This window comes from Mastomys coucha, unplaced genomic scaffold, assembly GCF_008632895.1.
Source record: "Mastomys coucha isolate ucsf_1 unplaced genomic scaffold, UCSF_Mcou_1 pScaffold9, whole genome shotgun sequence".
NCBI classification, from domain to species: Eukaryota; Metazoa; Chordata; class Mammalia; order Rodentia; family Muridae; genus Mastomys; species Mastomys coucha.
This window is the reverse complement of record NW_022196915.1, coordinates 84,472,407-84,486,985: the sequence shown is the minus strand read 5'-3', so window position 1 is coordinate 84,486,985 and position 14,579 is coordinate 84,472,407. Positions and strand designations below refer to the sequence as shown.

At 38.7% G+C, this 14,579-nt stretch overlaps 1 protein-coding gene across 3 annotated transcripts in view; it reads right to left on the bottom strand.

The window, feature by feature from the left end:
• Positions 1-14,579, bottom strand: part of Pibf1 (progesterone immunomodulatory binding factor 1) — a 169,033-nt gene that overhangs the window by 129,258 nt on the left and 25,196 nt on the right. For all 3 annotated transcript variants that reach the window (XR_004116088.1, XR_004116089.1, XM_031361363.1), the window contains exons 6-8: positions 4,779-4,912; positions 1,187-1,295; positions 247-428 (exon numbers count right to left, since the gene is read on the bottom strand). Coding sequence is in view for 1 of the 3 variants with exons in the window: in XM_031361363.1 (XP_031217223.1) it covers positions 247-428; positions 1,187-1,295; positions 4,779-4,912 (425 nt within the window). In the remaining 2 variants the exon portion in view is untranslated. The remainder of the gene's footprint in view (positions 1-246; positions 429-1,186; positions 1,296-4,778; positions 4,913-14,579) is intronic.

Here is a 14,579-nt window from a genome sequence, read left to right as displayed (position 1 = left end):
AATAATTTTATAATAATAAATAAATGTTAACTAAAAAAATTTAAGTGCAGAAGAAAAAGACCTTTGTTGTTACTGGATAACTACCATATCTCTAAGAAATCAACTAGAAAAGAAAACCCAGGAAGAAACCAAAATGAGAAGGGTCTCCCCAGTGTAGACTTGAGTCATCTATCATATTCCCACAGATCAGGTCCCGCCCACAAAGCACTCCTACGCATCTCCCACTAGGAAAGCTGCGAGTCTTGCCTGGACGAGACATATTTCTCATACATCTCTTCTCTAGCCTTTTTGGTATCTTCCAATTGAACCTGCAGCCTTTCAAGCCGATCTTCCTCATGGGCACATCGTACACTGAGCTCCATATTTTGGCGATTGAGGTACTCTTTATCTTTCTGCAGTAGGGTGACTGTCTGCTGCAGGGTGGTGACCTATAGGAATCAGAGACATGTTAGGATTTTTTTTTTAAAAAGATTTATTTATTTATTTATTTTATGTATATGAGTACATTGTATCTGTATAGATGGTTTTGAGCCTTCGTGTAGTTGTTGGGAATTGAATTTAGGACCTCTGCTCGCTCTGGCCCAAAGATTTATTTATTATCATAAATAAATATACTGTTGCTGTCTTCAGACACATCAAAAGAGGGTGTCAGATCTCCTTACCACCATGTGCTTGCTGGGATTTGAACTCAGGACCTTCGGAAGAGCAGTCAGTGCTCTTACCCGCTGAGCCATCTCTCTAGCCCCTGGGGTTAGGTTTTGAGGTAGGATTTCTCTGTGTAGCCCTTGCTGTCCTGGAATTTGTCTGAGTTCAAGACCAGGCTGGCATTGAACTCAGAGAGAGGCTTGGCTTGGGTGCTAGGATTAAAGGTGTGTACCATCACAGTCTGGCTAGAAAGTTTCCATTTAAGAAGTGATAACTTGGCAACTGTTAATGCAAAAGACTGCCAACTAAGTCTCTTCCTAGTAGTCTTTCTCTTCCCTCTGTCTCTGTCTCTCTGTCTGGTCTGTTTGTCCGTCCGTCCGTCTGTCTGTCTGTCTGTCTGTCTGTCTGTCTGTCTGTCTTTTTCCTTCTTTCTGGTAACTACATAAAGAGGAGAAAAATAGGATTTCTCCTGTAATTTTACCTTGGACTATTTGTTCATCAATATGTAATAAAGAAAGTGTGGGTTGAGGCAGGAGCTTACCTCTTTTGATAACTCATTCCTTTCTTTAGCTTGAGCTATGTGAGAGGCTTCGAGTACTTCGTGTTTTCTTCTAACCTCGAGTACTTCCTGTTCAAGAGCATCCCGTTCACTATGAAATAAAATCGCAAACACATGTAAATACAGACACATGTAAATACAGACACGTGTAAATACAGCTTCTAGAGCTGAGTGGCAGGAAGCTGACCACAGCCATGGGGCTTCTGTGTGTCTCTATGAACATTAGTGTTAAAGTATCAATACCTAAGTTACACTAAGCAGTGAACTACCTATGTTCTAAGGTACGACTTCATTTCTCCCACTGGTGTTTCTGACATGGCCTCACTTAGCTACACTAGCCAGGAACTCACAGAAATCCTGCTGTTGTGGTTTTCCCATCCTGTAATTACTAGCATAGCCATCTCCCAGGGATTCAACCTTCCCATAAAGCCAGAACTTTTAAGCAGTTAAAAAAAATTAAAAATAATATTTCTTAGGGTATCGCTCTCCATAACTTATAATTGACACTGCAGAGTAATACATAGGCAGGCATCAGGGCACTATTTCACTTATACATGGCTTATGATTAACCCAGATATTGTAAATCTCTCCTTTCAGAATAGCCATCTCCTAGAATTGTGAACCTAAGAACAGGGTCAAAACCTTTAAATGGGCATCTTTAAAACTGAGCACAGAAATTTGCTCCTAACTCCTCTTCCGTAGTTAGAACTTGGCCTTGAAACTTTATTTCACAGGAGAATTGTTTTCTTTATATCATTTAGATGATATAAACAGCCTACTCCTTAATGTATTTTACCCGAGGCTGCAGAATCCATTGATGATTCTGAATCAAATATTATCAGTGAGGCTACAAAGAAGCCATCCTGCCATAAACAGATGTCTATTAGTTGGAATGAACTATTCAAATTTTTCCCCATCTACTGTTAGCATTCCCCAGTAGATTCATATTCTATCAATGGGTTATAATTACAATTATTATTTATTTTTTAAATTTATTTTTAATGATTTTATTTTATGTGAGTACACCGTTGTCCCTAGACACACCTGAAGAGGGCATCAGATGCTAATATAGGTGGTTTTGAGCTACCATGTGGTTGCTGGGAATTGAACTCAGGACCCTGGAAAGAGTAGGCAGTGCTCTTAAACCATTGAGCCATCTCTCCAGCCCTCACCAGAATTTATTTTTATACTCAGGTTATAAACAGAACTATACCATATGATATTTGATTGGTTGAGGATCTTAGGTTGACTACCGTGGTATTAACTGGAACTAACCGTTTCAATGATTTTATCCAGTGGCTCACGCTCTTCCACCTTCCCTCTCTCTGCTCCTTGCCAAGAAACAATGGATGATCTAGCAATGACCACAGCCCAAATATTAATTTTGAAATAGCACTTCCTGTTACTAGAAATCAGAACACACTGGGTAAAGGGAATTAAATTACAAAATAAAGCTGGGAACATTATGTTATGCCAGAGGCTGTAGAGCTGTTGAGACAGAAGTGACTCAGATATAAGTTGATAGTTCTAGCTGCCACATAGAAATATTATGTAGACATAAGTTCCTTATCCAGAAGCATTTGAATTCTAGAGATGACATGATACCTACATACCTATGAATTTTGCAGATTTGGGGGACTTTTACCAAGGGGCATATGCCCAGGTTACATTATATTTTCACGACTTCTCCTTTTATTCTTTGCAGTGCTGCTGAGTGAACCGGGATCACAGTGCTTGACCAATGAGCTACATAGAGTCCTGGGCTTGGCTTTCTGAATCAGGATTTCTGTCATAGGCCATGCTGTCCTCAAGAACTCATCATCTTCCTATCTCTGCCTCCCAAGTGCTTCGATTACAAGACTGTTGCCATCGTACATGGCTTGTCTATATATATATTTTTAAACTCATTTAAAACCAAAAGGTTCAGTTGGAACCCCTTCCTCTTTCTTACTGTCCTATTAGTAACATATAGAACTGCTTATATTTTTAATCAAGATTTTGGTTTTTTTTTCTTAGTTTGTTATTATAAAAATAGAAACATAAAAATATACTATAAGGAACACCGTTATTTGATCACACAGCCTTGATGATTATCAACTGTGACTCATCTTTTTTCACCCCCGGGAATGAGTCAGGGAACTCAACATCAGTCAGATGATCATAACTTTTCTCATTTTATTTATTATTTTGTTAGATTTAGAGAGGAAAATATGATATCAAAATATCAATTGTAAGTATCATCATACGATCTCAAACTACTTTATTTTAAAATGCTTCTGGGGGGGGGGCTGGTGAGATGGCTCAGCAGGTAAGAGCACTGACTGCTCTTCTGAAGGTTCTGAGTTCAAATCCCAGCAACCACATGGTGGCTCACAACTACCCGTAATGAGATCTGACGCCCTCTTCTGGTGTGTCTGAAGACAGCTGTAATGTACTTATGTATAATAATAAATCTTTGGGCCAGAGTGAGTAGGGACTGAGCCAGTGGGGTTGACCGGAGTGAGGAGAGGTCCTAAATTCAATTCCCAACAACCAGATGAAGGCTCACAACTGTCTGTATAGCTACAGTGTACTCATATGCATAAAATAAATAAATAAATCTTAAAAAAAAATGTTTCTTGGGGACTAGCTGGAAAAAAAGGGGATTAGTGGGAGTGGAAGGGACAACAGAGGGTATTAAGAGGTGAATACGATTAAAAAATATATATATATGGAAATGTCATAATGAAACCCATTATGTACTATTATGTGTTAAAAAAAATTATAAAGTGTTTCTTTTGAAATTCATCTTTATTCAGGAGTCACCTGAATATAGCATTCATAGATTTCAAGATCAAATTATTACTATATTTAGGCATAATGACAAATAGCAATCCATACCACATACTAGCCAAGGTGGGAATAGAAGTCTCAATGTCATTTGCTCCATTTCTGTAAATTCACTTTCAGCACTGTATTACTCACTGACTGAGTACTACACTTTAAGAGTTCTAGCTGTAGCAGATCTAACCAATGAACACATGCGACAAGCCTACCTTATCTGTAAGGATACAGTGCTGACACACTTTAAAATGGACACAATAATCCTTTGGTTAATCGTCTATGACAAAACTCAGGTTTACAAGAGATTTATAAAGGGATACACTGGAGAAGCTCATTCAATACAGAACAATAGAGCCATTCACTCCAGTTAAAGGAAGACTGCTCTCACAGTTACTCAGCAGCAATAGACTTGGAAATGTTCTTATAGCTTTGTTTTCTGAAAGTGAAAACCTTCATCTCAAGCTGAAAATCATTTGAGAAAATTTAAACACTTAAATTGACATTACATGAAATTCATCAAATAACACTTAGCAAATATTCTCAAGGCATTTTACAGGGTTCTATTTTCTTTTAGATTTTAAAGGATGAGAGCAGTTTCTACATAAACTAAAAAGTGCCAATATCCATCAAGCTGTATACGTTTACACAAGGAAGAAGGAAATGGAGAACATAACTGTGTGGGTTATACAAAAGCAGGTGACTGTGAGGAGTACAAGAAGTGAAAATTCCCATGGCTGCTCTAACAATTTACCTTTTCACTTTGTCATAGTTCTCTTGACGGTAATCTCCTTGCTGAACCAACTGTTTTGTGTCTGCTAATTCTAAGGTCAAACGTTGACATCGAGTTAGAAGTTCAGCGTTGTTTCTTCGATCTTCTTCATATGTCTATAAATCAAACGAAGAACTTAATATTTCAAAGTGAACACAGCAGATCATATTTTGTATTGAATTTTTCTGCTAAGGACATATAAATGTCCTTATATATATAAGGACATATGCATGTGCGCACACGCGTGCACACACACACACTCACACACGGACATATAAATGTCCTTATAAGTAAAGTAAAACATGTCCAAATAGGTTATAATAATTACTCAAAGACAGGTCATCTTGAATTCACAAGATTATTTGTAAATTAAATTAAAAATATTAAATAATTTCTACATGTCTGGTTTGGGCTAGATATTGTACATATAAGGAAGAATAAGACAGTTTCTTCCCTCTTGAAAACATAAAACAAAACAAAACAACCACTGAATAGCAGATTCCAAATTTCTATCCAAGATCTACTTGAAAGACAGTTGTGAGCAGTTTGGAGACGGGGCCCTTTGCTTTAGTTGACCATCACAGCCTCCTACCCTAGTGTTTTCTGTGAGAACGGAATGCTACTGAGCATATTTCAGGATTGAGCTAAGGATGCTCTATTACCCCCCAGAGGATGATCCTGGACAGAATTTAATACCTATGTCCTAAAAGAAGATTCAGTTCTGCCAAAGCTGAACATTATTGGTCATTTAACTGTATCAGGAGAGGGGACAGTTTTTTGACTAGGAGGTAGGGTCCAGAATTTAGTTTCTAGAAGTGAGTAATTTTCAATATGACATTTGTCTAAGCCTCAGTCTTACTTAGTGGATTTTTTTTTTTTTTTTTTTGAGACAAGGTTTCTCTGTGTAGTCCTGGCTGTCCTGGAACTCACTCTGTAGACTAGGCTGGCCTCAAACCCAGAAATCTGCCTGTCTCTGCCTCCCAAGTGCTGGGATTAAAGGCGTGCGCCACACCTGCCCAGCCCTAATGGAATTCTTGTAAAGATTAAATCAAATAATTCATGTAAAGTGCTTACAAAATGCATAACACATAGTGAATGCTCATTAAATAAAAATTACTGTCTATAACATTTTCCATTTTCTTTGATGTAAGGGTCACAGAAATACCTATAGTATACTAACTGCATAAAGACTATGATACAATTCAGAAAAATATACACACAATACAAAATTTGCAAAAATTTAAAGGATAGTCAAAAGATAAAACACCCAAGTAACCCAAAGAGTTAGGAGATGTGTTAGTCAGAGACAACAGGGAAGGTCAGGGCTAGTGCTAGTCAGAGACAACAGGGAAGGTCAGGGCTAGTGCTAGTCAGAGACAACAGGGAAGGTCAGGGTTAGGGTCAGGGTTAGCGTCCTGAACCTTGCTAATGTGACGCTTTAATACAGTTCTTCATTTTGTGGTGAAGCAAATCATAAAATTATTTTTATTGATATTTCACAATAATTTAGCTACTATAATGAATCATAATATGAATAGCTGTGTTTCCAATGGTTTTAGATGACCCATGGTACAACTACTCTGGAAATCAGTCTGGCAGTTCCTCAAAAAATTCGACAAAGAATATTACCTGAGGTCCCAGAAGATGTTCCACTATGTTCATAGCAGTCTTATTTATAATAGCCAGAAACTGGAAACAACCCAGATGTCTCTCAACAGAAGAATGGATACAGAAAATGTGGGGGCTGGTGAGATGGCTCAGCGGGTAAGAGCACCAATTGCTCTTCCGAAGGTCGTGAATTCAAATCCCAGCAACCACATACATGGTGGCTCACAACCACCCATAATGAGATATGACGCCCTCTTCTGGTGCATCTGAAGACAGGTACAGTGTATAGAGGTCCTAAGAAGTCAATTCTCAACAACCAGCTGAAGGCTCACAACTATCTGTACAGCTACAGTGTGTATTCATATACATAAAATAAATACATCTTTTAAAAAAAATGTGGCACATTTACACAATGGAGTACTACTCAGCTATTAAAAACAATGAATTTATGAAATTCTTAGGGAAATGGATGGATCCGGAGGAGATATCATCCTGAATGAGGTAACCCAATCACAAAAGAACACACATGGTATACACTCTCTGATAAGTGGATATATTAGCCCAGAAGATTGAAGTACCCAAAGTACAATCCACAAACTATGAGAAAATAAAGAAGAAGGAAGACCACAGTGTGGATACTTTGATCCTTTTTAGAAGGGGGAATAAAATACCCATGGAAAGAGTTTCAGAGACAAACTATGGAGCAGAGACTGAAGGAAGGACAATCCAGAGACTGCTCCACCTGGGAATCCTTCCCATATTCAATCATCAAACCAAGACACTATTGTGGATGCCAGCAAGTGCTGGCTGACAGGAACCTGATATAGTTGTCTCCTGAGAGGCTCTGACAGTGCCCGACTAATACAGAAGTAGAGGCTCACAGCCATCCATTGGACTGAGTACAGGATCCCCAATGAAGGAGCTAGAGAAAGGACCCAAGGAGCTGAAGGGTTTACAGCCCCTTAGGAGGAACACAATATGAACTAACCAGTACTCTCAGAGCTCCCAGGGACTAAACCACCAACCAAAGGTACACATTGTGGAACTCATGGCTCCAGCAGCATGTGTATAGCAGAGGATGGCCTAGTCGGTCATCAATGGGAGGAGAGGCCCTTGGCCCTGTGAACGTTCTATGCCCCAGTATAGTGGAATGGCAGGGCCAGGAAGCAGGAGAGGGTGGGTTGGTGAGCAGGGAGAGGGGGGAGGGAACAGGGTTTTTTGTTGTTTTTTTTCCCTTCGGAGGGGAAACTGGGAAAGGAGATATCATTTGAAATGTAAATAAAGAAAATATCCAATAAAAAAAAAGCACAAACACTAGACAGTCACATATGAATGTAATTTCATCTGTAACTTTCATTCACCTGATGTAATTGTCGTCTTGGAGGCTTATTGCCTCAGTCTGAAAACCTAGGCCTAGTCCTGGAAGCTTCTAGCCTCCATACAAATCTAATCTAGGCCTAGAATGTTTCAGCCTCTGAGACTGCTGAATAAGCTCACCCTTTCTAGATCTTTCTGGTCTCTGGCTGCCTGGTTTAACTCAGCCGCTCTGGCTCAAAACTCTCCAAGCTGACTGATTCAGCATGGCCTCTCTCTCAGCCTCTGACTTTTTCTCTGCTCTGCCCCAATCTCTAGTAATCTGTTCTCATCTTCTCATCTAATCTGCTCTGTTCTCATTCTCTGGTTTGTTCTGTCTCTGTACAACTGTCCCAGTAAAACTGCCCCTTAAGTAGCTTCCTTCCTGTCTGCACTGCCCCTTAAGTAGCTTCCCTTTCTTCTCTCTTCTCCTGAGCGTTGGGCATATCCTATTGTCTCAAATCTTTCTCTGATTCATCACTTTGTCTGCCACTCAAATACATATCACTTTCAAACATGGCTGCTTCCTTCTATAGACTAGCCTCACTGTTTGGGATTAAACATGTGTACTACAGGTGTGTCTCTATTCCAGCCAGATCAATTAAAGATGTATGCTAAAGCCTGAGTCACACCACAACTAGAAACAGGTTTTTTTTTCTTCTGTAAATAACACAATTTCAGGGTTCATAGCGTGATCAAGTATACTGCAACATGTGACTTTGAAATATGGGAGGTACAGGCACCTGCCACAGAGAACAGTTTGCACACATGTATACACACACACACACACACACACACACACACACACACACACGGTTTTTCTTTCAGTATAAATGCTACATAAGCAAATATAGCCAGAAGTTCAGTGTGTAAACAGATACTTTATATCAAGAATTTCTTTTAAGTCAAAAATTTCTTTCAAGTCAAAAATGGCCCTTTAGATCTATGCTGAAGAGGAGGCAGAAAGATTTATAAACGCCAGAGGTGATGAATGACTCTAAGGAAACAGTATCTTACAGATGCAGAGACTGTGGCGGCCTGTACTAGGCCTGAAAGGGATCTAGTAATAAGAGGAGGAAGTGGTAAGGGTCCATACCCCTGATCAAGGCACTATCTGCAGTTAATACCCACTGGAACGAAAGAACAGCTCTATTCCAATGGAGTAGAAATCCACTATTCTATTAACAATGCTTCATACCTAGTTGACCAACAAAAATGAACTAAGTGGTATTTTTGTAAACTTTTTGTCTCATTTGACTTTTTCGGGATTTTAAAAAATTGTTGTTTTTCTTGTTTATTTCAAGCTACATTTTTGTGGTGTGTGTCTATTTCTTGTTTTGGTTTTTGTTGATTTTTTTTTAAAGATTTACTATTGTATTTAAGTACACTGTAGCTGTCTTCAGACAGCTTCAGAGCGCGTCAGATCTCATTACAGATGGTTGAGAGCCACCATGTGGTTGCTGGGATCTGAACTCAGGACCATTGGAAGAGCAGTTAGTGCTTTTAACCACTGGGCCATCTCACCAGCCCTGTTGATTTTTTTTTTTTTTAAGAAGGAAAAATGAAAAATGTCAAGTGAGTAGGGAGTTGGTGGATCTGGGAGAAAGTGGGGAGGAGAAAAATGTGAACAATATAATGTATGAAATTTTTTTCATTAAGTTTAAAAAAAATCTCTCTTTAAAGTTACAACCTCTGTTCTTTAGGGTAGGGAGATCTGCTCTGGGCACTGTTGGAAACTAAACGTGAGAGCTGGATACATTGGTGTGTGTTTGTAAGCCTCGTACTTGTGAGGCTGAGGCAGCTGGACTGCAAAGCCTGGGTTACGGAGTTAGACCTCATTGCCATACTATTGGAAAACAGAAATAGTGTACTGCCTCAAAACGCATCCACACTTTATGGCTGTACAGGTCTGTGGGTAAGGAAAGAGGCAGTAGACTATGCTGTATTCCCTTCTGCTCTCTCTCTCCCCTGTGTTCTTTGGGAACATGTCCACCGTATGTTTTCTCATCGCATGTGCTATGTATGAGCAGCCATTCCTTGCCTCCCACAAGATAAGCAAAAGATGAAGTTTCTTATAATCCTAATACCTAGTACTGTGGTTTTTATATAAAAGGTTTGTAAGTAATGTTTATAGAAAAGAAGCAAGAGAGGACAACGTATAGACTGAAAGAGATGCAAAACATTTACAAATATTTTTATACAAAAAGAAGTAGACACAAAGTTTGTATTTGCCACCCCTTTCAAAGTGGGAATTTCTAGGTAACAGTTGAGTGAATCAACAGCCAAGTTATCATTTTCTCTTTTGAAATGAGAAAACAATTACATAGGGAAAACAAGTGCAATCTGAGGCATCCAGAAGACTGCCACTGCCTGAGAGCTTTATGTACTTGGAACACAACAGACTTTTGACTGCCAAGGTTAATGACACACACACACACACACACACACGCACATACACTCATTTAGGTTGTTTGCTATCTCCATGTAGAAAAACTGTATCTGTAATTATAACTGTATGCTATAATTGTTTTATCTATGACCCTCTCCTTATACCCACACATAACTCTGCGCTCCTTACAGGACTGTCCTATCTCTGTATACCCAGTAACCCTTAGTCATTATAGTAGAAATACTTAATAAGTAAACTAATTATGAAAAATAGAGTCTATAGTCCTAGTGTTTAGTATAGGTAGGTCAAACATAGACAGGTTTACTTCAAAATTAATATATGCCTAGCAACTAATTGTTTCCCAGCCAAAATTAAAGATTAAATAACATATCACCTCTTAAGCAATAATATTGTATGCAATGTATATGTATGTTCTGGAGAGGCAGTATGAAAGAACTTTCTATCGCTTGATCTGTTGTTAAATGGGTGAGGCTTTGATTCACGAAAAATTGAGCTGTATCATTCCAATTTCTTTATGTATCATAAGCTTTTAAAAAGAGGCTTGAATGGGGCCCGCCCTCCCCAATTCTCTTGCGCCCAAACAACAGCAGCTATTCTAGATATTCAGCATTTCAGAGATGAAAAATACACTGGAGATAATCTACCACAATCTCCCTTTCAAGATAAGGCCATGATGACACACCAGAGGGATACATGTGGATTCATGTTCATTGCTGCACTATTACACAAGTCAGGAAATGGAACCAGCTTAGAAGTCCATCAACAGATGAACAGATAGAGAAAATGTGGCAATATTTATATATATACAATGGTATTTCTTGAATGGCAAAGAACTATGAAATCATGGCATCTGCAGGAAAATAGATTCAATTATAAATTATATTAACTGAAAGGCAAAAATCACGTTTTTCTTAATATGTAGAATCTAGAGTTGAAAAGTATGTGTGTGTGTGTGTGTGTGTGTGTGTATGTGTGTATGTATGTGTCTGTACTGTGTGTCTGTATTGTGGTGTGTGGGGTGTGTGTGTGTCTGTATTTGTGTGTGTGTATGTGTGTGTCTGTATTTTGTGTGGGGTGTGTGTCTGTATTTGTGTATGTGTCTGTATTTGTGTGTGTGTATGTGTGTGTCTGTATTGTTGTGTGTGGGGTGTGTGTATGTCTATATTTGTGTATGTGTGGTGTGTGTGTCTGTATTGTGTGTGTGTGTGTGTGGTGTGCATGTGTCAGAGAGGGTGGGAAGCAGAGTAGTGGGAAACTGGTAAGAAAGCAAGCAGGAGCTGATGCTAACTCTGTGACCATGGTGACAGGGAACCAAAGAGAACAAAGTATAATGACACATCTATTTGAAAAGCGTCATCATGAAACATAGAAACAGTAAGCTAACAGTGAAACAAAACAAGGTGCCAGCGGCCTAGAGGGCTGAGCGGTTTGCATCGGATTCCAGGTCTAACATCTAGGATCTGGAAATCACACAGAGTTTGTCTTTTTCTTAATTTCAAGTTCGGTTTTTTTTGAAGGATCTATTGCGTAGTAACTATATAACCACTAAACAGAAGCTAATTTTATTTACTACCCAAACCCAACTTTAATTATAGGTTTCATGGCTTCGAATATGTACATAAATCAAAGCTGATTCTGAGTTCTCTCCCCTAAGACAATCATTACAATTATTTCTTGAATACATATTTTTTTTGACTGTTTACTATGGTGGAACATAACCTCAATCTGAGTCCTTAGGAAGGTGAGGCAGGAACAAGTTCATGGACAGGCTAGACTACATAGGCAGATCCTGATCAAAAGCAAACCTAAATAAAAAAAAAATCATTTGGTAAAGTAACATCAAGTCTGAATGCTCCTATGAGAAGTAAAGAGTACTCAATGAAGAAGGAAGACAGGCACATTTAAAAGCAGCCATGGAACCAAATGGCAATTAGCCTGGATGGAATGAGGTTCTAAGCATCTGGACCAATTTGCAGTCTCTCACATAATACACACTGAAAAGTGGTAACCTATGTGTCAAAATAAACGGTAACACATGAAAGTACTCTCCGACTATAGCAAGACAGAGCCACTAAGGAGGCTAGGAAGATAATATCATCAATCGGCCTTGAGGTCAGTGAGTCCAATCAGAAGCAGTTTACATTGGGAAGACACTCTGGAATTACAACTTACGTTTTTTTTTTTTTTTTTTTTTGGTTTTTCGAGACAGGGTTTCTCTGTGTTGCCCTGGCTGTCCTGGAACTCACTCTGTAGACCAGGCTGGCCTCGAACTCAGAAATCCGCCTGCCTCTGCCTCCCAAGTGCTGGGATTAAAGGCGTGCGCCACCACCGCCCGGCTACAACTTACGTTTTAACTGTTTTAGAAAAGTGAGAATTCATTCCTCAGAATTCTCTACAAGTTTCACATGGTCAATACTTTCCAAAGAGCTAACTCATGAGAAGAGCCAGGAGCCTAACTCACCGTCGACTGCTGTAGACTGCCTTCTGCCAAGGGTCAGCTCTACTGCCAGAGTCTACTCTTTGTCCTTGTTAAACTCCTTAAGAAATATATTACTAGTTTAAAGTTGAAGACATTTTTAAAGTAAAATATAATCTAGATGAAAAAGAGATACTCTCATCAGATCTAGACACTAGATTATGATGAGAGTTCAAACCTGTGACCTTTCTGTCAACTAACAATAGCCCTGTAAAAAGTGTACAGGAAACCAGGTAGTGATGGTGCGTATCTTTAATCCCAGCATTCAAGAAGAGGCAGGCAGATCTCTGTGAGTTTGAGGCCAGCCTGGTCTACAGAGAGAGAGAGAGAGATTTAAAACAAACAAACAACAACAACAATAACAGCAACAACAACAACAACAGAGAAGCCCTGTCTCAAAGAACCAAAACCAAAACCAAAACCAAAACCAAAACCAAAACTAACAATGTCAACACCGCCACCAAAAGCTGTGTATAGAAACAGATCAATAGCTCATTCATTCTTAGATGATTTTCTACATCACAGGTCTGGCAGAATCTGCTTGGCAAAAATACTACATTGAGATCTTAAATGACACATTTTATAGCTAGGCTGCATACAGTTGAAACAAACCTGAAATAAGAGTTTTTCAATAGACACTGATCCAAATATATATTTTTCTCCATGAGACAATGTCTAACTAGACAGCCAAGGCTGGCCTTGATTTTGTAATCCTACTTCCCTTGGCTTCCTGACAGAACAACAGTCATGGACCACCATACTTGGTTCAAATTTCATCTTAATGTTTGAGAGACGAATTTAATATATCACATATTAACAAAGAATGTAAGTATATCAATGTAACAAAAGTATGGCTTTCAGGCCTTCTGTGTCATTGAAATTAGCACTAAAAATATTAACAAGTATAGGTAGGGAAAGAAAGGCATTAAGTTAACCCACCAATGGAAGTAAACACCCTGACTTTTGCTTTATTGGTCTGCAGCAGCTTATTCTAACCTCTAGCCAATACAACTCCCTGCAATAAGAGACATTCTGCTGTAACAGGCAGTACTTTGGTGATGAACCTGCAGCGTTGAGTGAGGCATTTGAATCATTTTGAATGTAAATGGTTGAAGACAGTACTGACAGCTGAGCTCCAGGGCTAGACTGCTCAGGCGCTCGATGGGCTGCAAATACACTGGGATGCAAATATTTTGGAGTGCGTTCAAGATAAGCCATCTTTAATTTCTTTTTTTGAATATATTTTTAATGATTTATTTATTTTTATTTTAGGAGCCCTGGTGTTTTGCTTGCATGTTTCTCTCTGTGAGTGTGTCAGATCCTCCAGAGTTGGAGTTACAGATAGTTGTGAGCTGTCAAATGAGCTGGGAACTGAACAAGGGTCTGGTTAGAACAGCTAGTTTTAAGGTTTATACTGAGTTCTTGCTTGGTCTACCACATTCCCCATTCCCCTAGCTCTACATGAATATAGCCATATATTCCCTAGCCTTGTTGTTTCTACCAAAATATGTGTATCAGGTTTCAGATCAACAAGATCGCCATAATTCTCACATTCACTTAGAGCTTTAATAACAGCATAAAATGAGAGCTTCTTCAAGGGTTGTTTTGCAATGTGGATTCCACTCACATTCTAGTGACACCTGTGAACCTCTTTCAAGAACTATTTCTAACAGTTCATGTAAAAATACACCGAATTACAAAGCAAATAAAGCTACAAAATGTTTTAATTGTGAATGTCTTCTTTGTGAATGCATTAAAGTTAGGACCTAGTGATATCTAAAGTCTAAGAACTACTATAATGTTCAAGTAATGCTGAGCATAAACTCTAAGTACTTAGCAGATTTAATTCCAAATACCAAGAGTCACAAGAACCTTTAATATTTTTAATTTTTTTCATATATACAAGTATGTACACACATATATATATATATATATA